Below are 23,924 nucleotides of genomic sequence, written 5' to 3'. Positions count from 1 at the left end.
TAATAAATTATGTTTTAAAGCTCTCTAATTTTCAACACCAACATCTGTTTCTACACTGTCTTGTAATTTAATGCCTTGGCTTTATCCATTCAATGTCGAAGAGATAATAAATGTCCCGAGATTAATTGACCATAAGAGAGATATCCCAAAAAAATCAAAATTAACTTTCCCAAGCCCAGCTAGACTTAGTTCAATCAAAGCCTCTCTTTTCAGCCATCAGCACAAACAAACTCAAAACAAAGCTGATCATCTACCGTGTCCATCATGGGTTCTCTCTCTACACTCCCCTACCGACCCCTCTCACCCAACATACTCCCTTGCGCCCTCTCACCATCCCCTCCTTGCCCCCACTCCATGCTCTGAATCCGAGGGCCATCAATTAGGTATTTTACTGTCCTCCCAGAAGCCCCAGCCCTCTACTCTGTTTGGAGCTGAGGAACATTGAGGCCTGGGGCTGAGGCTAGGCAGGCTGGGAATGGGGATGAGGCTAAGCAGGCTTGGGCTGGGGCTAGGCAGCAGAGCAGCAGTGTGACCCATCATCACAGCAGATTAGTCTCATCACCATGGCATTAGGACTGGGAGGGCTGGCCTGTTTTCTAGCTAAACAGAGAGACACATGGTCATTAGTGGGGAGCGTGACACCTCTATCTGTCTGTTTATGCCTCTCTCTCTTTTACTGGCTTCTGGTCAGACTAAGGGAGATAGAAACAGAAGAGAGACAGGGTTGGAGGGACTTTACTCGCTCCTGAATGGTGCATCCACAGAGCTCTGTGGGATCAGAGGCATACCACTGAGCTGAAGACATCTACAGGTTCAGTAGAGTTTATTGTTTCCAATCTTAGCGATGTTACACAGTCACTTTTATTAATAGCATGTGAATGACATTTGAAAAGGCTTTCAGTAAGGTCTGGCTTCTATTGCCTTGATTTCAAGGTTGCAAATGCTGAAAGTTTGATTTCCAAATATCCTCTTTAGAAAAGAAGAAGTGTATGACAGTGAGTGAGTGACAGCAGAGATCCAGCGTAATGATTCCACATTTTTCTCCTTGACCAAGACACAGTAACAGCACTCAGATACAGACACACACAGATCTGGAGCAGATCCAGGATGGAGCTGTACCTGACCTTTCTGCTGGGGATCCTGCCCGTTGCAGCTCAAGGTACAACTCAACACCTGTTTTCAACTATACTGCATCGTATTGGGATTCATGTGTTGTGTTGTTGACATTGTATTCACTGCAGCTCTTCTGTCCTACATACTTTTACATATATATATTACCAGACTAAAATGCAATTTATATGCAGCGGTGGAAAAAGTACCCAACTGTCTTACTTCAGTAAAATAAATATAGCTTAATAGAAAATGACTCACGTAAAAGTGAAAGTCGCCCAGTAAAATACTACTTGAGTAAAAGTCTAAAAGTATTTTCGTTTTAAATATACTTCATTATCAAAAGTAAACGTAATTGCTCAAGTATACTTAAGTATCAAAAGTAAAAGTATAAATCATTTCAAACCAGACAGCACGATTTTCTTGTTTTGTTATTTTACAGATAGCCACAGGCACACTCCAACACTCAGACATAATTTACAAACGAAGCATTTGTTATTAGTGAGTCTGCTGGATCAGAGGCAGAGATGACCAGTGATGTTCTCTTAAAAAGTGTGTGAATATGGCAATATTTCTGTCCTGCTAAGCATTCGAAATGTAACTAGTACTTTTGGGTGTCAAGGAAAATGTATGAAGTAAAAAGTATATTATTTAGGAATGTAGTGGAGTAAAAGTAGAAGTTGTCAAAAAATATCGAGGCAAGTCAGTTAAGAACAAATTCTTATTTACAATGACAGCCTACCAGGGAACAGTGGGTTAACTGCCTTGTTCAGGGGCAAAACAATAGAGTTTTACCTTGTCAGCTCAGAGATTCGATCCGAGCAACCTTTCGGTTACTGGCCCAATGCTCTAACCACTAGGCTACCTGCTGCCCCAATACCTTATGTAAAACCAAATACTTTCAGACTTTTACTCAAACAGTATTTTACTGGGTGACTTTCACTTTAACTTGAGTCATTTTCTATTAAGATATTTTTACTTTTACTCAAATATGACAATTGGGTACTTTTTCCACTACTAGTGTAATGTTTATGTCCAATGGCCGATGAGCACCGATACGGTTTATCTATAATTTCTCTTCATATGACAAGGATTGAAAAGGATTTGCCAGTAGACTTTTGACTTGATTCATGATGATGACTGCTTGTCCAGCTTGCTATGTTAACATGATCTGTCCAATCAAAGCTATGGTAGATATAACATGATTTTACATATATTTATCTGTGGCCAATGACCTTGAGTCCTCTCAGATGGGCACTTCTAATGTAAAGCTATGGCAGCACTCAAGGGGCTTGAATTTTCAAAATCTCCCCGTAGATTTTGCGGCGACGTGGTGTCCCCATGAGTGACAGAACACTGAGCCAATTACGGCGCAGCTAGAGAATATTACCAACCCCTACGCTCCGTATTTTCCGCTGGCTTCCCCACCATCACAGAAAGCACTGAGCTGGGCTGAAACACCTGCATTTTGGAAGCTGCCTTATTCAAGAAAGCAAAAAATGTATGCGGCTTTATCAACTCAATGATTTTTTTAAAACAATGTTTGCAAACTGATGTGTGACATGTTTTAATGCCAAAATAACATGCATACAGGGCTAAACAGGTGGGGCTCTGCCCCACCAGCCCTGAATGATGGGTCGCCACTGGTTAGAGTAGGAAAGTGAAAGTGAAAAATGAAATTTAGCTAGCTCTCTCTCCCTCTCTCTTGCTTCTCCTTCATTTTTGAAGAAATGTATTTGTTTAAAGCTGTTAAACTATTGTCTTTCTTTTTCTTTGAGTCAGCTACCAATCACATTTTATGCACTGCAGTGCAAGCTAGCTGCAGCTTATGCTTTCAGTACTAGATTAATTATCTGATTATTGGATTGGGTGGACAAAATGTCAGTTCATGCTGTAAGAGCTCTGATAGGTTGGAGGACGTCCTCCGGAATTTGTCATAATTGCTGTGTAGGTCTATGGAAGGGGTTGAGAACCATAAGCCTCCTAGGTTTTGTATTGAACTCAATGTACCCAGAGGAGGACGGAAACTAGCTTTCCTCCGGCTACACCATGGTGCTACCCTACCGAGTGCTCTTGAGGCCACTGTAGACCTTCATTGCAAAACAGTGTGTTTTAATCAATGATTTGGTGACGTTCATATATTTAGTATAATTTTATCTGAAAATTATACCGTTTTTTATGTTTCGTTATTTACATTTTTATGAGCCTACATTGGTAGGACCGTACTGTCCTGTACATCTGCTGCTGTTCTTGTTCCATTGTTCGACAGCCATTTGATAGGCAGCTAGTATACTTGGAGTCCATAGGAAGGTGGTGTGTAATGTTATCAGGAAGTCTAGACCCAATCAATACTGAATAGCCCAAAACCATGAGCACTTTGACCCTCTGAGGTTGAGCTGTGGACTGTGGTAAGTAAGAAAATCTGCTGAACAACAAAACTCAGTTCTGCTTTGAGATAAATAAATAAAAACAAGACATACTTTACATGTAAGAATGAATTGAGACAAAACCTATTGTGATTTTCAGATGTTGTTTTCTGATCCATGCTTTACCAGATACAGGATAGTGAATGCTGAAATAAATCCACAACAAGAGAGCCCAATAGAGCCCAAATTAACTTTTTACCAAATAAGGTGTTAGAGAGTTAAAGGAGGATAAGAAAAGCATGTTATTTGAAGCCATATCCTACTGCAGATGTATGTTAAAGTTCTTCAAACTCCCTTGGTCCCTGTGATTTGCTGGAGTGTCTCAAAGAAGGCATTGTTTGTCCCTGTATCAGCACATCACCAGCAGTTAGCTTTTTCACACCCAAAGGACATATACATGGTTTTACCACCCCATACAGCTCCCTCTGTCTCACTCTGACCCTTCTGTTTCGGAAGAAAATAAGGAATTCAAAGATTTCTTTGTTTGTTTTTGTGTTGGTGTTTGTGGGTGTAAAAGGGCCAGGGCATTACCACAGTCTAGGAGGGTGGTTCTCAAACCGCTCTTCAGGGACCCCCAGCCATTCCATGTATTTTTATTTAACCCTTATTTAACTGTATTTAACATGTATTTGATATATTCCAGAACTAGCACACCTGACTCAACTTGTCAACTAATCATCAAGCCCTTCGGGCGTGTTCCTCTGCCCAGGTGTTTCTGCCGCGTGCCAGATCTTACATGCCTGGATATGTATTTTATGTATCAGCTAACCATATAATATAGTATAGCAATCTGGTTCCCGACCGTACTGTCGATGACGCAACACACAACCATTAGTTGATGCATGCAACATCTGAGCAGGGGAACGCGACCCGTGACTAGGTAAATCAGCTGAATGAGTTCAGGGCTACAACTAAATTATGAAATGTCTGTGGGTCCCTGAGGGACTAGTAAATGTGTCTCCATTCACTCCCGTCCTCGGTAGCATGACATCGATATAGAGAAGAAAAGCGGAAGTGAGAGAGAGAATAGGATCTCTCCTTTAGAGCCAGACTGGACAGTTCTGTCATTTGTTTCCTGAATTTGCGGTGTCCAAGATGACTCTTAATCCTAAACACAGAGTGACCAAGAAGACATTCAAAAAAATGATTTGAGGTTTAAATCTTGTCTTGACAGAGTTGACTGAAATAAAACCAATTATATAACCATGTTTAGGAATCAGAGTTTCCTGGTCATGCACAGGGTGGCAGGTAGCAAAGTTATTAAGAGCATTGGGCTGAAAGGTTGCTACAGTAGTTCGAATCCCTGAGTCGACTAGGTGAAAAACGTGTTTGTCCAGGGTCACTGTCAATAATGGCTGAACCCTGGCTGTGACCCCATTCTCAGTGGGAGGAGGATATGCAAAAAACACGTTTCCATTTTACACCTGACACGTGTACCTGTGTGAAACAGGACAAATATAAGCACCCCCTATTTGAAGAACTCCATCCTAACCAATATGGTGCTTTCAAGAAAACTGGGTAATCTGAAAAAAACTTTGTCAAATCATGACATCAGTGATATTCTGGTCAGACGTCTATAAAGATGCCAGAGTTTCCGGTTCGGAATGCCGAGTTTGATGTCTGTTCAAAACAAATTTTCCAAGTTTAAGCTTTTTCTGAGTTCCCATTAGTCTTGAACGCACTGAAGTTGGAGATTTCCGAGTTCCCAGTTGTTTTGAACGCGTCGATTTATGATCTCAACTCTATGTTAACCTCAGCAGAATGGCGGCGTCCTGTGATCAAGCTAAACTCAGAGGTCGTGGTTGGGCCTGAAGTAGTACTGAACCCTGGCATCCCATTGGTCTTGACGTGTGAGGGGGATGGGCCAGTCAACTGGCTGACCCGGTTGTCCAAACACAAGAGCTTAATTTCCAAGGACAACGGGAGAGTTAGAACCTTCAGGGTGGACCGTCCCTCTGCAGAACACACTGGGACATATAAGTGTGAATATACCAGTGTGAACGTCAAGGGCCGGGACTTGTTCTCTACGGTGCACGTATATGTTAAAGGTAAGCTCAGAAGAGGAGTGAGTTACTGTTTGTTTACCATACCTGTAGAGACGGTGTGTTGGCCAGTATCCCTCATTCTAACACATCCCCCCTTCTCCACCAGACCCAGAAAGCCTGTTTTGGACCAGCAGCACCTCCCTGCGTGTGATGAGGAAGGAGGGGGAGGACCACCTGCTCCCCTGCCTGCTGACCGACCCAGAGGCCACAGACTTGGGGCTCCGCATGGACAACTGTACCTCCGTGCCCCCAGGGATGAACTACACAGCAGACCCCCGCAGAGGCATTCTCATCCGCAACCTCCACCCCAGCTACAATGCTGACTATGTCTGCAGCGCCAAACTCCATGGGGTGGAGAGGACTTCCAAGACTTTCAACCTCAACATCATCCAAAGTAAGTAGGTTGAGTGTTGTGGAGGGATACTTTACTTAAAGTCACATGCTTGATCAGGCCCATGTACCATATTGTCCTGTAAAATTGCTATATATTCAAATTCAGGAACAAGTATTCGAATTGGCAAAAGAGCTTGTGCTTTTCTTATACATGCTGTGTTCCTGGTTCCCTCTGTGTCCAGGGCTGCGTTTCCCACCTTATGTATTCCTGGAAAAGGATGAGTATGTTCATATCGTGGGCGAGAAGCTGAGCATCCACTGCACCACACACAACCCCAACTTCAACTATAATGTCACGTGGAATTACAGCTCCAAAAAGGCAAGCCCTTTCAGAGTATCTGAAACAACCTATTTGTTCCACTGTTGGCCAAAATAAAATGCATGACAATATGTCCTGACAATGACATTATGTTATTTTCCTGTCTCTTCTTACAGAGATTTACAATAGAGCAGAAAGTCCAATCAGTTGACAGTAACCGTCTGGACATTGAAAGCATCCTGACCATCCCTGTAGTGGACCAATCAGACACAGGCAACATTACCTGCATCGGCACCAACGAGGCTGGAGTCAACAAATCTACCACCTCCCTGATGGTTGTAGGTAAGTTATTCGATAACTCTAATACAATTCAGGCCCACATGGGGATATTAGAACATATTCCAGTCACAGAACTGGATCGTTAGAATCAACGCAGACTGTATCAAAACGTTTTGCAACAGAAGCTTTTTTTGGGGTGGACAAGTTTAGGAAGTCCCTCTCTGTTTCGGTGCCTTATGAAAACACTTCTGGCTGACCTTGAAGATAACCACTCCCATGTCTCTCTGTGTCTCTGTCCAGAGAAGGCCTACATCCGTCTTTCTCCCCAGCTGTCCTCCAAGCTGGCTCACCAGGGCCTGTCCATTGACGTGAACGAGGGGGAAGACCTGAAACTCAGTGTCCTGATCGAGGCATACCCTCAGATCATAGGCCAGCACTGGGACACCCCTACAGCATCCTCCATGCAGGAACAAACCTTTACACGCTATAACAACAGGTGGGTGGTACTCATACAACAACAAGATGAAGAAAAACAGAAGAAAACAGAAGAAAACAGAAAACTGTATTTTAAAATGTTCCCGGATCAAAGGCTCACTTGATCATAATTATGCATTGCATTCGGAAAGTATTCAGACCCTTTACTTTTTCCACATTTTGTTACGTTACAGCCTTATTCTTAAATTAACTAAATATTTTTTTCCCCAATACCCGATAATGACAAAGCAAAAAACAGGTTTCTAGAAATGTTTGCAAAAAAATATATAATAATAATAATGTACATAGTACATATTCAGACCCTTTACTCAGTACTTTGTTGAAGCACCTTTGGCAGCGATTACAGCCTCGAGTCTTCTTGGGTATGACGTTACAAGCTTGGCAGACCTGTATTTGGGGAGTTTCTCCCATTCTTCTCTGCAGATCCTCTGACACTCTGTCACGTTAGATGAGTAGCCGCACAGCTTTTTTCAGGTCACTCCAGAGATGTTTGATCGGGTTCAAGTCCGAGAGACTTGTTCCGAAGCCACTCCTGCGTTGTCTTGGTTGTGTGCTTAGAGTCATTGTCCTGTTGCAAGGTGAACCTTCGCCCCAGTCTGAGGTCCTGAGAGCTCTGGAGCAGAACTTCATAAAAATCTCTCTGTACTTAGCTCCGTTCATCTTTCTCTCGATCCAGACTAGTCTCCCAGTCCCTGCCACTGAAAAACATCCCCAGAGCATGATGCTGCCACCACCATGCTTTACGTTAGGGATAGTGCCAGGTTTCCTCCAAACGTGACGCATGGCATTCAGGCCAAAGAGTTCAATCATGGTTTCATCAGACCAGACAATCTTGTTTCTCATGGTCTGAGAGTCCTCCAAGCTGGCTGTCATATGCCTTTTACTGACGAGTGGCTTCTGTCTGCCACTCTACCAAAAAGGCCTGATTGGTGGAGTGCTGCAGAGATGGTTGTCCTTCTGGAAGGTTCTCCCATCTCCACAGATGAGCTCTGGAGCTCTGTCAGAGTGACCATTGGGTTCTTGGTCACCTCCCTGACAAAGGCCCTTCCCCCCGGATTGCTCAGTTTGGCTGGGCGGCCAGCTCTTGGAAGTCTTGGTGGTTCCAAATTTCTTCCATTTAAGAATGATAGAATCCCCTGTGTTCTTCGGGACCTTCAATACTGCAGAAATGCTTTGGTACCCTTCCCCAGATCTGTGCCTCGACACAATCCTTTCTCGGAGCTCTACGGACAATGCCTTCAACCTCATGGCTTGGTTTTTGCTCTGACGTGCACTGTCAACTGTGGCACCTTATATAGACAGGTGTTTGCCTTTCCATATTTTGTCTAAATAAATTACATTTATTATAGGTGGAGTCCAATCAAGTTGTAGAAACATATGAAGAATGATCAATGGAAACTGGATGCACCTGAGCTCAATTTCGAGTCCCATAGCAAAGGGTCTGAATACTTATGTAAATAAAGTTTTTCAGTTTTTTATTTTTAATACATTTGCAAAAACTTTTTTTCCTGTTTCTGCTTTGTCATTATGGGGTATTGTGTGTAAATTGATGAGTATATTTGTTATTTAATACATTGTTGAATAAGGCTGTACCGTAACAAATTGTGGAAAACTTTCTGAACGTACTGAAATTCAGAATGGGGAAACTGCAGAAGATTTGAAATGAGCTGATGTTTCCATTTATTTGTTTATCTGGCACAAACTCAGAGGTCACCACCACCGGTCCGAAGAGTTCTGTACTATGAAACTAGAGTTAAGGGAAGGAAGAAGCTAAAGTTTTACCTCCGCTATGACACATAGCAGTAACTGTCTAGGGAGAACTAGCATGTATTAGTCACCAAACCACACAGCAACATCTGCATTCATTCCACTTTTGTCGCAGATAAACATTTCCAGTGATTCTACAATACGCTCTTAGAAAACAGGGTTCCAAAAGGGTTATTCAGCTCTCCCCATAGGAGAACCCTTTTTGGTTCCAGGTAGAACCCTTTTGTGTTCCATGTAGATCACTCTGTGGAACCCAAAATTATTCTACATGGAAACAAACTAATTCTACCTGGAACCCAAAAGGGTTCTTCATAGGGGTCTCTTATGGGGACAGCCGAAGAACCCTTTTAGGTTCTAAATAGTACCTTTTTTTCTAAGAGTGTACAGTCGTGGCCAAAAGTTTTGAGAATAAATTTTCACAAAGTTTGCTACTTCAGTGTCTTTAGATATTTTTGTCAGATGTTACTATGGAATAGTGAAGTATAATATCAAGCCTCTTGAGGATTGACCACAAGTTCTCAATGGGATTAAGGTCTGGGGAGTTTCCTGGCCATGGACCCAAAATATCGATGTTTTGTTCCCCGTGCCACTTAGTTATCACTTTTGCCTTATGGCAAGGTGCTCCATAATACTGGAAAAAGGCATTGTTCGTCACCAAACTGTTCCTGGATGGTTGGGAGAATTTGCTCTCGGAGGATGTGTTGGTACCATTCTTTTTTCATGGCTGTGTTCTTAGGCAAAATTGTGAGTTAGCCCACTCCCTTGGCTGAGAAGCAACCCCACACATGAATGGTCTCAGGATGCTTTACTTTTGGCATGACACAGGACTGATGGTAGCGCTCACCTTGTCTTCTCCGGACAAGCTTTTTTCCGGATGCCCCAAACAAATGGAAAGGGGATTCATTTGAGAAACTGACTTTACCCCAGTCCTCAGCAGTCCAATCCCCGTACCTTTTGCAGAATATCAGTCTGTCCCTGATGTTTTTCCTAGAGAGAAGTGGCTTCTCTGCTGCCTTTCTTGACACCAGGCCATCCCCTAAAAGTCTTTGCCTCATTGTGCGTGCAGATGCACTCACACCTGCCTGCTGCCATTCCTGAGCAAGCTCTGTACTGGTGATGACCCGATCCCGCAGCTGAATCAACTTTAGGAGACGGTCCTGGCGCTTGCTGGACTTTCTTGGGCGTCCTGAAGCCTTCTTCACAACAATTGAACCGCTCTCCTTGAAGTTCTTGATGATCTGATAAATGGTTGACTTTGGTGCAATCTTACTGGCAGTGAAGCCCTTTTTGTGAAGCCCTTTTTGTGCAAAGCAATGATGATGGCATGTGTTTCCTTCCAGGTAACCATGGTTGACAGAGGAAGAACAATGATTCCAAGCACCACCCTCCTTTTGAAGCTTCCAGTCTGTTATTCGAACTCAATCAGCATGACAGAGTGATCTCCAGCCTTGTTCTCGTCAACATTCACACCTGTGTTAACGAGAGAATCACTGACATGATGTCAGCTGGTCCTTTTGTGGCAGGGCTGAAATGCAGTGGCTATGTTTTTGGTGATTCAGATCATTTGCATGGCAAAGAGGGACTTTTTAATTAATTGCAATTCATCTGATCACTCTTCATAACATTCTGGAGTATATGCAAATTGCCATCATACGAACTGAGGCAGCAGACTTTGTGAAAATTACTATTTGTGTCATTCTCAAAACTTTTGGCCACGACTGTAGATCCGGTCTGTTTTTCACTCAGGTATTCCGCTACCCTGCTGCTCAAGAGGATGATTGCACAGGAGCAGGGCCAGTACACCTTCTATGCCAAAAGTTCCATGGCCAACGCATCCATTACATTCCAAATCCAAATGTATCGTAAGTAAAGTATGAGTACAGACATACTAATACACAGTGTCAGTTCATACAACAACCATACTATCTGAGGAATACAGTTTTTTTCAGCACAGCATCTATTGAACATATTTGTCTCTATTTTGAGTGTGTGTGAGATTTATTATTTGACCATGCCACTGACTTCCTCTGCTCTCTCTTGATTGGCAGAGAGGCCGGTTGCCGTGGTGAGATGGGAGAACATCACCACCCTCACGTGCACGTCGTTCGGTTACCCTGCTCCTAAAATCCTCTGGTACCAGTGCTCTGGAATCCGAACCACGTAGGTGTTAGAGAGGGCACAGTAGTATGATATTGCCATTGTAAAAGATATACTTAATAAGTGTAGTATGTATATATTCTTTAATGATAATGACGTATTAGGTATCATAACTAAATGGGGAACTCTATCCTATCTGTGTCTTCCTATGGAACAGGTGCAATGAGAACGCAACAGGTCTCCAGATGCCTGCTCCTCTCTTGGCCCAAACAGTCGAGGTCCAGAGGGAGGAGTATGGAGCGGTCGAAGTCCAGAGCGTCCTGACAGTGGAACCGTCCGGCCATAGGATGACCGTGGAGTGTGTCGCCTTCAACCTGGTCGGAGTCGGTAAAGACACCTTCGCCATGGAAGTTTCCAGTAAGAGCCAGAGCACGGTCATCCATGGTTATCCTCAGGCTTACTGTCTTATCCTTAGTTCATACTCCTTTTTCCTGTGTCATCGTAGTCAAGTACATGAACGGTACATGAACTGTCTGTTATTTTGTTTATTCAGATTCACAATAACCGTTACTTTAGCTGCAGCTACTCTTCCTCGGTTCCACATAAACCCATAACAAAGCCATCACACACAGAAGGTTCTAAGTGTGTCATCAGCAGACACCCTGACTCTTCTCTCTGATTGGATAGATATAATGTTCACCTCCACTCTGTTGGGAGCAGCTGGTGTTCTGGCCTTTCTCCTCCTGCTACTCATGGTCCTGCTCTACAAGTACAAACAGGTAGGACACAAAACACCCTCTGCAATATAGAACATATACTAATAGACCAGTATGCGATCTCATCTAAAATAAAATAAACTAGGTAAGAAACTGATATATTCATGAATAGAGTATTAAAAATATATGTCGTTTGAAATCATTGTAACCTTTAGTCAAAGAAAACATGGAGAACCCTTAGTTATTCAAATGGTTGACTAATGACCATTTCCTTCCCTCTGAAGAAACCGAGATATGAGATCCGGTGGAAGATCATCCAGGCCAGTGAAGGAAACAACTACACCTTTATTGACCCAACTCAGATGCCGTACAATGAGAAGTGGGAGTTTCCCAGGGACAAGCTCAAGCTAGGTGTGTGGCCTTTTCTTAGATAGGCTACTGCAGTGGTTTGGTTCTTGGAAGTTTGATGAAAAATGTAGTTCAGCCATACAAACACATTGAAGAACAGATTCACTACATGGAACAACAGATGGTCCTCCAAAAAGGAAGTTTGTTCTGAAGTGTCTGTTCTATATCTGAAAGATATAAGAAATATTTTTCTGACATGTATTTGACCACTTATTTTTGGCACAAACTATCTCCATATACTGAATACAGTGCTTCCATTATTTTTTTAAATTGGTAACGGGGGACCTTCAGAGGAGTCTTGTGAGGCTTGTGGGCATCCTAAGGCAAAACAATGGACATGTACGTGTTTGTGAGAGACTTACCAGAGGGATCATAGGGATCACAGAGGGATCATGTTAGTGTGTAACCCAAACTGTTCGGACACTACAGACAGAAGTTGGCAGATCGGCTGTACCGACTACAGAAGAGTCCCAAGAAGCTTGTCGGGGTAGTAGAGCAAAACTACGACTCCCACAAGGGGGTTAAAGTTAATTTCCTGAAATTCTGCACGTTTTTCCATGTGGTGTAGTGAAAACTTTGCCGTTTTAAAGCAAGTTGGCTGCAATTCTAAACATTATGCCATGGAGCGGAGAGACGTTTTTGAAATTGTACAAATCCTTTCATGCAATTCAGCTCATTTTGACATAAGGTGGAAGCACATGTTTGCAGTTTTTAATATGATAACTGATGATCAATGGGCCCCATCCCGTTGGTAATTCGACCATGCTTACTACAAGTTTAGATAGCTGGCCGCTAGACTAACTTACCACGCTAAAAAAGACATTGCTGACATGGGCTAATTGACTGCTGATGCACAACCAAATTTCGACATCGCACCTTGTGTATTCTATTATTCTAACTGTCAACAGTAATTTGAGACCTCGCCTGAATTATTATTTTGATTTTTTGTGAATTTGCCAGTTGCCCATCCCTGGGTTAGATATTCCATACTGTATGGTGAATGAGTAGAATCTCAATTACATGTACAACTGTAAAGTGTATTTATTTACGGAAAGAATGGGTATTGACATACAGACAGACTAGAAAGTAATGTGTTGGATGTGTGACCTGCAGGAAAGATCCTAGGAGCCGGGGCCTTTGGGAAGGTGGTGGAGGCCACAGCCTATGGTCTAGGGGAGGACGACAACGCGATGCGAGTGGCTGTAAAGATGCTCAAAGGTCAGAATCCATTGAATAGAACAAGCTTTTTAAGGTCAGGAGTAGAATTGATCAAAGTCTGAGAAACCGTCTGTGATCACAGCGGTACGGAAGTGTCATATGATTGGGTTTCTCTTTCTCTCTGTTTATTTATCTATCCATCTGTCTGTCGATCTATCTGTCTTTTTCTGCAGCCAGGGCCCACTCGGATGAGAGAGAGGCTTTGATGTCAGAACTGAAGATTCTGAGTCACCTGGGACAGCACAAGAACATTGTCAACCTCCTGGGAGCCTGCACTCAGGCGGGTGAGACTGAACACTATAAAACACAGCTTCCTATCTGAAGAAGTGCAGAGACATTCAGAGAATTACAGTATCTGTATTTTTTGGTAAATGCATTTGAGTCAAATTTCATACTATGTGGAAGTTTGAAAGTTTTCTCCATTTATTGAAAATATAAATGTTTCTTATCTCAGGACCTGTACTGGTGATCACTGAGTACTGTAGTCATGGCGACCTTCTGAACTTCCTGCGACACAAGCAGGAGACCTTCCTGAACTTTGTCATGAACATACCAGAGGTACCAGAAGAGACCAGTGACTACAAGAACCTCTGTGAGGGGAAACAGTTCATCAGAAGGTAGGAATAATGTTGGCATGCACCAAGCTCATGAAAAAGAAGGTGTACTCCGACTCACCTTTATTCAGCATACACAGTAGCAGTCTTGTGAAGTAACTACTTTGTGTGATTTACCTCCTCCCGACCCTCACCCTGCTCTCCTCCCCTCATCCCTTTCTCCACTCCTTCTACCAGTGATAGTGGGATATCCAGTGTGTGTTCTGACAGCTACCTGGAAATGAGGCCTGGTCCCCAGCCTGTCAACTCTTCTCTGGGTAATTGATCCGTCTAAGTCTCTTTTCTTTTATCTAGCACCATTCCTTGTTTTGGTTCACCAGTTTATTGTTGTTTGTCTCAGTTGGACATTTCTATGAACATAAAATTCTATTCCAGCAGACTCTGTGTGTGAGGATGGTGGGCCGGACTCATGGCCGTTGGACATGGAGGACCTGCTGAGATTCTCCTACCAGGTGGCTCAGGGCCTGGACTTCCTTGCAACCAGGAACGTGAGTCACATCAACACAGAGTTTCACAACAAAGGTTGCGAAACAAGGCTTGCATAACTATATTTCACAGTTTGAGATTATGTTTGGTGAAACTTCAGCATACTATAGTAAAAAAAAAAAAAAAAAAAGTCACCTGATAGAAATTAGAGATGCGCTTTGTGATGTTGTCGTACGCTACTGTAACTGATTCTCTCTCTGTCTATCTCTTTGTTTCAGTGTATTCACCGGGACGTTGCAGCCCGGAACGTTCTCCTGACAGACCGCCGTGTGGCTAAGATCTGTGACTTCGGACTGGCACGTGACATCATGAATGACTCCAACTATGTGGTGAAGGGCAATGTGAGCAAACAACAGCATCCTCAGTAACATGTTCCATGTCAATAAAAAACATACATCATTTAACATTTAAGTCATTTAGCAGACGCTCTTATCCAGAGCGACTTACATATTGGAAAGTTCATACATATTCATCCTGGTCCCCCCATGGGGAATGAACCCACAACCCTGGCGTTGCAAGCGCCATGCTCTACCAACTGAGCCACACGTGAAACAAACATTCACGTGTGTTCGATATACGCTTCTTCGCACCATGTGTCTATAGGCGCGTCTGCCAGTGAAGTGGATGGCTCCAGAGAGTATCTTTGACTGTCTCTACACTGTCCAGAGTGACGTCTGGTCCTATGGGATCCTGCTATGGGAGATCTTCTCTCTCGGTGAGCTGGCATAAACATAGATTTCTCAACATAATAGATTTTGATATCTCTGGTGAAATCATTCAGTCGTTCTTGTTTAGTTGTTTAATTCATGTGTCTTTGTTCAATTTCTTTAGGAAGGAGCCCCTACCCCAGTGTCCTGGTGGATACTAAATTCTACAACATGATAAAGTGTGGTTATCAGATGTCTCGACCAGACTTCGCACCTCCAGAGATGTAAGTTACAGATTCAGGGCTTTTAATGTTTAATTAAATAACCGTGTCCCCAGGCCAATTGGGCTTCATTGAGATACACATTCATGTATATTACAATATCCTTTTATACTATTCTGCAAGACTGAACAAAGACCCCCTATGTTCCAGTCATACCCCCTTTTCAGCATTTGTAATAAAAGCACATTTATTGTGCCATGAAAGCATTAAGCATGGCTGATACCAGATTACTTGGCTGTAGTTCTGAGCCCTACATTGAAAAAGTAACAAAGCTCTCCTCTACAATCAAACACCCCACAGAAACGAGAAATAAAGAGTGTATTTTTCAATATCTCCATACATCTGTGTGTATCGATTCGCTGTGGTTGCCACACTACCCGGAATAACTGTATTGTAGGTCCGGAGACAGAGCGACAGAGGGGGACTGAGACTGAGTCAGGAATTATTCATCTGGGCCCCTTTGTGTGTAGGATGAGTCAGTCCTTGGTCAGGCATGGTTCTGCGTGTTAGCCACATGATCAGCAGGCTGGAGCCCGGAACAGTGCCATTTCACAGACCAGGCAAGGAGAAGACTAGAGGGACTGTAGTGGCGTTTAGGAGGGGTGCATCTCTATGCGTCACAATCAACCATGCTTATCATCCCCAAAGATTGTCCAAAAAGGGTTCTAAGTAACACAAGGCAGAAGTATTGCAACTAAAAGTATACTGTCCAGTTAATTTGATATGGACATGGCGGGGTTCGAAAGACCACAGAGCTCTACATTGAGACAATCTTCTCCATGATGCTTGAGGGCCTTGTAGAACGATGAGGAATGATACAAAATATTGTATTTTTTATACGGTATCGGAACCAATATGATACTTCAAAACAAATCAAATTATATTTGTCACATGCGCTGAATACAACAGTTGTAGACTTTACCGTGACATGCTTTCTTACGAGCCCTTCCCAACGATGCAGAGTAAAAAATAACACAAGAGGAATAATACACACAAGAATCAAGCTACTGTATATACAGAGAGTAGCAGTACCAGATCAATGTGCAAGGGTATTTGAGGTAGATATTTACTTATGTAGGGTAAAGTGACTAGGCATCAGGATGGATAATAATAAGAGTAAGAATAAAGAAGAATAAAGTAATAATGTATTTATGTCCCACTAGGTATACAATCATGAAAATGTGCTGGAATCTAGCGCCAACAGAGCGACCGACCTTCAGCAAGATCAGCCAGCTGATTGAGAGATTACTGGGTGAGCAGCCAGAACGTCCAGACCAGGTAACACAGACAGGGCGATGGATGTTTACCATGGTAGATAAGCTGTCTATCTCTTCTCAGAATAAAACAGCATCTACCCTATGGACAACGTAAAACATATTTCATTGTCAGACTGGATTGACCAGACTTAAGCATCGTTTGAAGACAGCAATACTGTAACTCATGAATGAGTATTTGTTTTGAAACCTGTTATTTTCAGTGTTCTACTCTCCTGTCCCAGCAGCAGCAGGACATGATGGTTGAGGAGTTGGAGCTGTGTGATGATAATGATGAGCCTAAGTGTTGTGACGGCTCCTGTGACCAGCCGTGTGAGCACGAAGAGGAGGAGCAACCACTGGTGAAGACCAATAACTATCAGTTCTGCTGAAAGCATAATTCTATTTCTATGTCTGACACCTCCGACATCATCAAACTATCCACATTCTGATCTGAAATTCGTTCACTTTCTATCTTCTCCAGCTCACTGTAGAATCATTCTGGGAGCACAGAGCCAGAGAAATGATATTTTGTTCAAGCAATGAAAAGCAATTTTGACGCCCTGTTTTACACTGCATACAGACAGGAAGCTGAGAGAGTCATGTCATGTGACTTGTTATATCCCATGACAAGTTTTGAAAAAACAAAGGCCAGAATGAATCTAATCACAGATAGTGCCTTGGTTGTGTAACTAATATATATATAATGCCTTATTTTACATGAATTACTCTTCTTTGTTGTATGTTTTGGAGATGATCTTTTCAATCTATGCACCAAAGATGCATCTACCCTGACAGAACAGATTGTGTTGCTCACAGCTTGTACATTATGTTCTTCTGTAGCCACTATGGTGAGGGTTTATCTATTATTTGTGGGAAATGGGAGCGAATGCTGGTGGTGTTTGAATTGACATTAGTCAGCGGGTTCACTTTCACATTGTAGGGACTACCTTTTTTCAACATGCTATGCAGCAGCAAGACAGTAGTAAACAATGCAATTGTATAATTTCTGCGACAGTATATTTGAGCATGTTCTATGATGGCTTAGTTTGATGCTGGACGTAATAACATGAGATACAATCTAACTGGGGACCACATTCCATGTATTGTCCTTCAGCCTAAACAAGCTGCATGAAGCATTGAAATGGATTTTGAGACGCTATTTACATCAATTACATTTATCTTTAGCCGTAGTTGTTTCGTATGGCAGTCACAATATCTTCTGTGTTACTCGCCCGTGGACAGATTTACGCAGCTGACTAAATGACGCAAGATTTTAGTTGTGCGTTAACCTGTCTCTGTCTGGCTCCGGCGTTCCGCTAGCGGAACTCCTCCCACATTCCACTGAAAAGGCAGAGCGCGAAATTCAAAAGAAATTCTTATAGTAATATTTAACTTTCACACATTCACAATTCCATTGCAGCAATTGAAGATACACATTTTGTGAATCCAGTCAACATGTCCGATTTTTAAAATGTTTTACAGCGAAAACACCACATATATTTATGTTAGCTCACCACCAAATACAAAAAAGGACAGACATTTTTCACAGCACAGGTAGCATGCACAAAGCCAACCTAACTAACCAAGAACCAACCAAACTAACCAAGAAACAACTTCATCAGATGACAGTCTTATAACATGTTATACAATAAATCTATGTTTTGTTCGAAAAATGTGCATATTTGAGGTATAAATCAGTTTTACATTTCAGCTACCATCACAGCTACCGTCAGAAATAGAACCGAAGCAGCCAGAGTAATTACAGACACCAACGTTAAATACCTAAATACTCATCATAAAACATTTCTGAAAAATCGATGGTGTACAGCAAATTAAAGACAAACATCTTTTGAATCCAGCCAATATTTCCGATTTTTTAAGTGTTTTACAGCGAAAACACAATATAGCATTATATTAGCTTACTACAATAGCCTACCACACTACCACATTCATTCATCAAGGCACGTTAGCGATAGCAATAGGCACGTTAGCGATAGGGAATAAACCAGCAAAAGATATTAATTTTCACTAACCTTCATAAACCTTCATCAGATGACAGTCCTATAACATCAGGTTATACATACACTAATGTTTTGTTCGAAAATTTGCATATTTAGAGCTGAAATCAGTGGTTATACATTGTGCTAACGTAGCATCTTTTTCCCAGAATGTGCGGATATTTTTATGACACTCCAACTATTCTGACCAAATAACTATTCATAAACGTTACTAGAAAATACATGTTGTATAGGAAATGATAGATACACTAGTTATTAATGCAATCGCCGTGTTAGAATTCTAAAAATAACTTCATTACGACATCCAGCTTAGGTATAGCGAGAGAGTACCCAAAATCTGGGCGCAAACGACTAGTACAACATCTTCGACAGATATATGAAATAGCATCATAAAATGGGTCCTACTTTTGATGATCTTTCATCAGAATGTTGTACAAGGGGTCCTTTGTCGGGAACAATCGTTGTTTGGATTTAGAATGTCCTCTTCTCCAGTCAATTAGCACGAAATCTAGCAAAGTGGCGCTAAGCTCTCCTTCCTGAACAAAGGCACACAACGCAACACGCCTAACGTCCCAAATAAATTTCAATAATCTAATAAAACTATATTGAAAAAACATACTTTACGATGATATTGTCACATGTATCAAATCAAATCAAAACCGGAGATATTAGACGTCCATAACGACAGCTTATCAGAAGGCAAATCCAGGTCCCTTCACGCGCTCTCCAGAAAACAGGAAACTGGTGACACGTCATGCCGAGAGCTATTATTCGACACCAGATCAAGTTACACACTCCATTTCTTCTCTCACTGCCTGTCGACATCTAGTGGAAGACGTATGAAGTGCATCTATTCTAATAAATATCAAGGACATTAATAGGCAGGCCCTAGAACAGTGCATCGATTTCAGATTTTCCACTTCCTATCAGGAAGTTTGCTGCAAAAGGAGTTCTGTTTTACTCACAGATATATTTCAAACGGTTTTAGAAACTAGAGAGTGTTTTCTATCCAATAGTAATAATAATATGCATATTGTACGAGCAAGAATTGAGTACGAGGCCGTTTAAATTGGGCATGATTTTCCTCCAAAGTGAAAACAGCGCCCTCTGTCCACAACAGGTTTTAAGCAATATTACTTCAGACTCAGCCAGTCGATGGCAACATGCGATTGTCACATCGACATATAGCCTGTATGCTACAGTAGGGAATGAAAGGCAGATACAACTGTATAAGGAAATCTGTGGATCACAGTATGGACAACACAGAGGCTTTGTTTTTGACTGATTCAATCGATTCTTTATTTCTGTAACACTCAATATTTCTGATGTTCATTCATTCGTCAGTTCATCATTTTCGGGGGGTCAATTGTGCTGTAAAAATGTTGATTCGTTGTATTGAATGTAGAATTCAGCTAATACTGCCTACTGTAAGAGTGAAAAGAGTGAAAAGCCATATGTCAGCTGTAAATCAGAATTGTTGTAAGACATTTACTCGGATTGTCAGCAGCTATTCTGAATACTGAGCTGAAAGGAGAGAAAAGTATGAGCTTTTTATTAAAGGGAAATGTAAAAAAAAAAATTCAAAAATTGCATTTTCATCACCTCCAGCACCACCCCAACATCAACATGTGAAAATGGCTAATTTCTATGTTTTTTTTGTTGTAAAAAAGATAAAGATAAGTATTTCCAATGGCATCATTGGTGTGCATAATGTGATTTTAAGCATTTCTGAGTAGGCATTGTATTCTAATTGCTTGATGATGTCATTGGAAACACAGGCTGCCGTTACACGATGCAACTTGCACGCACTTTTAGTTGCTTCTTCATTGCTTCGTCAAATAATAAGCAACTCATCTGCAACTTGGTTGCAGGCAACAGCCAATCAAAACAAACACTTTTGTCACATTATCCATTCGAAGGTTAGGAATTCTGACCCAGTTGTCATGTCAACACAGCTGTCAGTGCTGTGCAGCATCAGTGGTCAAGGTTGACAGAACGGAGACTAGCACAACAGGAGATGTATACAAATGATTGTACATGGTTTAGCAGTCAATAAATTATATTTCGAACAAAGAATGTCCACCGTGAACTGTGCTAGCTAGCTAGCTGTGTTGGTGTTTGCAATGTCATTTTGGCTAGCTAACAAGCTAAATTGTACATAATGCATATCTTCTATATCCTTGCTGTCACAATAACCAAATGGTTGGATAAACAACTCATTTGTGAAACCACAATGTAATGCAGCAGAAGACATGGGGAGAGTTTAGAATTCTCAAACAAGCAGCTTCAATTTGATTGGCTGTTGCATGCAATTTGAATCACGTTTGAGTAGCTTCATGTAACAGCAAAGTTGCTTGAGATGTCACTTGCAACCTGCAACTGTAGCGAAAATGTTGTGAAATTTGCTTTGTCTAACTCCAGCGTTATCTTCCACTATTTTTTTTACTACAAAATATAGAAAAACACAATTTTCACATATGGTGATGTTGTGGTGGTGCTGGAGATGATGCATATGAAGTAGAAACATTTTGAAATGTCCCTTTAACTGTATGTATGATATACATTGTGTATACAAAACAGTAAGAACACCTGCTCTTTCCAATGACAAACTGAACAGGTGAAAGCTATGATCCCTTATTGATGTCACTTGTTCAATCCAATTCAAATCAGTATAGATGAATGGGGAGGAAGGTTAAAGAAGGATTTTTAAGCATTGAGACAATTGAAACATGGATTGTGTATGTGTGCCATTCAGAGGGTGAATGTGCAAGACAACAATGTGAGTGCCTTTGAACGGGGTATGTTAGTAGGTGCCAGGTTCACCGGTTTGTGTCAATAATTGCAATGCTGCCGAGTTTCATGCTCAACAGTTTCCCGTGTGTATCAAGAATGGTCCACCACCCAAAGGACATCCAGCCAACTTGACACAACTGTAGGAAGCATTGGAGTCAACATCCCTGTGGAATGCTTGACACCTTGTAGAGGTGGGGATGCAACTCAGTGTTAGGAAGGTGCTCCTAATGTTTGGTATATTCAGTGTAATGTAAATGTTATTTTTACTTTATTGCTTGAAGGCAAAGGACACGTCCTTTGTGGGTTAACTTTTTAGTTTCTGCGAGGACAGTAACTACTTTCACAGACAATGTGTCGAAAACTCTGAAACTTGAATAAATATATTTTTCTGGCTTTCCCCGGAAATATGTAATTTTCCATTTACCCTCGACTTCAAAAACAAAATACTTCAGCCTAGATACTCTATTGTACATCTTAAGAAAGAACAACTAGGACCACAACAGGGAACAAAATGCTACATTTGTGATTTTTAAACTCAGTCCCCATTTTGGATACAATAATGTCTTCTCTTCTCTGCATTCTTCTGAAGTTTCATTCCATGTTGTCATGGGAGGTTGAGCAATACCAGACAACCTAAATAGGAAGTAAGAATCAGCGAAAAAACAAAACCACAGAAACTTGATTCAACATAAATAAATACTTTTCACTTTATTTAGAAAGTCTTGAGCAAAATCACTCAGGAAATGTAATCATTTAAGCTGCCCCGGGTTGAACCGGGCAATGGCACGTCAAGTGACCGGGCGAGGTCAGTGAGGGAGGCGTGCCGTGCTCAAATGAAATGGAGGTCCGTGCCACACGCTCATATTGTCAACGATGCAGCATGGGGCATCGTTCAGAAATCTCTTTTCCATAAAATATGTTTGAGTGATAAAACTATTTTTCATTGTGAAGGCAGATAAAGCGTTTTTTTAATCAAAAGTAATGCCTTTCGCATGTGAAAACACAGAATCCTACTCATTTGCGGGGAATTAATAAAATCCACTGATTGTTCTCTTGAAATTCCGTTCGAGCAGCTGAGATAGAACAGTCCTGACATTTGGAGCCACTCCTCCAACTGGAGTTTAGGCATAGTCTCCTGTAGTCCTTTCACATCTGCCATGTTGTCAACTTGAATCTTTGAAAAAAAGTCTGTTCAAAACAGAGGATAAAACATCAAAACAGTCTCACTGATAATGAGAAAGCACGAGAGGTCATTAAATACACACAGTTATTAAATCATAACAGACGCCTAGACAGAACATTAAGCACTCCCATATTGAAGTTAGTCAACATGAACAATATGCTCTATTCTAAAACTATGTGAACAGTCCTTCAGTCAAATTATAGCAGAGAGCGGTAACTGTAGTAACGTTCCAGTTTAGGCTCTTCATAGGTTCCTCTTCTCTCGCAAAAAAACCCCAGAATTACCCTTATTTAGATGAATTTCAAGCCAGCCAATTCTCTGCTGGACTGACGAGAAAATAAGTTACAGACTATGAGTCTGGTTTAGCAGCAACACCTCTGCTTCTTTGAAAACACTCAAGCATCTCTTTTTTGCACCTTACATTGAAGGCCTCCCAATACAATTTGTCTGTTTGTCATGTCAATAGATTTAGTAAATGTTGTTGAGGCATGGTTGGCTAGCTAGCCATTTTCATAGACTGACAGACTGAATGGTTGATTGACAGGTTGATTAACCGAGCAATAGTTGAATGGATTATGGTGGATGACTGATTGACTGATTGATATTCTACTGGATGGATTGACTGGTGAGTTGTATGCGGCTAACTGATGGAGGCAGATCTTGGACAGCTCGCCTGCGGTGAGGTGTGGAGGGTGTCACGAAGAGGCCGTTCTGAACACGTATATACAGGGAGATGAGAGAGACCAGCAACTCATCCTGTCAGAGATAAAAGAGACAATTATCAATCTCCTAAACACACACAAACAAACACAATCAAAACAGAAATAAACATACATAGAGACATCACTTACACCCACACAGGGTCCCTACCTTGTTGCTCTCTGGTTGCAGCCATCTCTCCACAGCAGTCCCGTATGGCTTTGAGCTCCTTTGCACTGTGCTCGTCCAACCGGTATCGTCTGAGCTGGCCCTCGTGGATCAGACGCACCACAACTGACGGGTCAGCCGGAACCCACATAACATGTAATCAGTATGTAGTGGGCATTATTTTTGTCTTGATATTGTGAAACAGTGTTTTTTCTACTTGATGTGAATGAACATTTTAGTTACTTTATGGATAAACACTGAATGATAATGAATCAAAAATCAACAGCCAGAGAGCTGTAGTGACTACTTACCTGTGTTGTGTGAGTAGAAGGGCCTTGTCCTTCTCTGTGTTGATGACGGTGGAGCCCCTCAGTGGGGGGAGGAAGGGGGGGCGATGATAGATGTGTCAACCCGTGTGATGGTGACGCTGCAGGGGAACGCTGCCTGCTCAATGGACTCACTCTCCATGGTCAGTCAGAAGTCATCCACATGCACCTCATCTGGAGCCCCGAAGTCTGGCCACGTAAACTACAGGAGGGAGGGAAGAGGGAGACACACAGGTATCC

At 41.9% G+C, this 23,924-nt stretch overlaps 1 protein-coding gene across 7 annotated transcripts; it reads left to right on the top strand.

The window, feature by feature from the left end:
* Window positions 1-671: 671 nt before the first annotated feature.
* On the top strand, window positions 672-21,731 carry LOC129857923 (macrophage colony-stimulating factor 1 receptor 1-like). 7 transcript variants are annotated; one of them, XM_055926617.1, is made up of 22 exons: window positions 672-811; window positions 1,055-1,159; window positions 5,294-5,584; window positions 5,688-5,975; window positions 6,157-6,293; window positions 6,410-6,575; window positions 6,813-7,008; window positions 10,521-10,636; window positions 10,823-10,934; window positions 11,089-11,288; window positions 11,559-11,650; window positions 11,872-11,998; window positions 13,109-13,213; window positions 13,387-13,497; window positions 13,668-13,830; window positions 14,005-14,084; window positions 14,206-14,315; window positions 14,532-14,654; window positions 14,917-15,028; window positions 15,145-15,244; window positions 16,405-16,519; window positions 16,719-21,731. In XM_055926617.1, exons 2-22 carry the CDS (start codon window positions 1,108-1,110, stop codon window positions 16,884-16,886), a joined length of 2,964 nt encoding a protein of 987 aa, XP_055782592.1. In that variant the 5' UTR covers window positions 672-811; window positions 1,055-1,107; the 3' UTR covers window positions 16,887-21,731. The 7 variants fall into 7 exon arrangements, with proteins under 7 accessions (XP_055782592.1, XP_055782594.1, XP_055782598.1 ...); XM_055926619.1 differs by having other exon boundaries at window positions 673-811; window positions 5,297-5,584; XM_055926623.1 differs by having other exon boundaries at window positions 673-811; window positions 14,203-14,315; window positions 16,405-16,493; window positions 16,743-16,862.
* Window positions 21,732-23,924: the final 2,193 nt, after the last annotated feature.

Source organism: Salvelinus fontinalis, chromosome 6, assembly GCF_029448725.1.
Source record: "Salvelinus fontinalis isolate EN_2023a chromosome 6, ASM2944872v1, whole genome shotgun sequence".
NCBI classification, from domain to species: Eukaryota; Metazoa; Chordata; class Actinopteri; order Salmoniformes; family Salmonidae; genus Salvelinus; species Salvelinus fontinalis.
Note: the sequence above shows the minus strand (reverse complement) of the source record. Positions and strands in the feature narration are given on the sequence as shown.

Coding starts and splice junctions, on each gene's coding strand:
- LOC129857923 (XM_055926616.1), top strand. CDS start 1,108: ATGGAGCTGTACCTGACCTTTCTGCTGGGGATCCTGCCCGTTGCAGCT. Junction 11,999..13,108: donor CAGGGACAAGCTCAAGCTAG/GTGTGTGGCCTT, acceptor TGTGACCTGCAG/GAAAGATCCTAGGAGCCGGG. Junction 14,085..14,202: donor GCCTGTCAACTCTTCTCTGG/GTAATTGATCCG, acceptor ATTCTATTCCAG/CAGACTCTGTGTGTGAGGAT.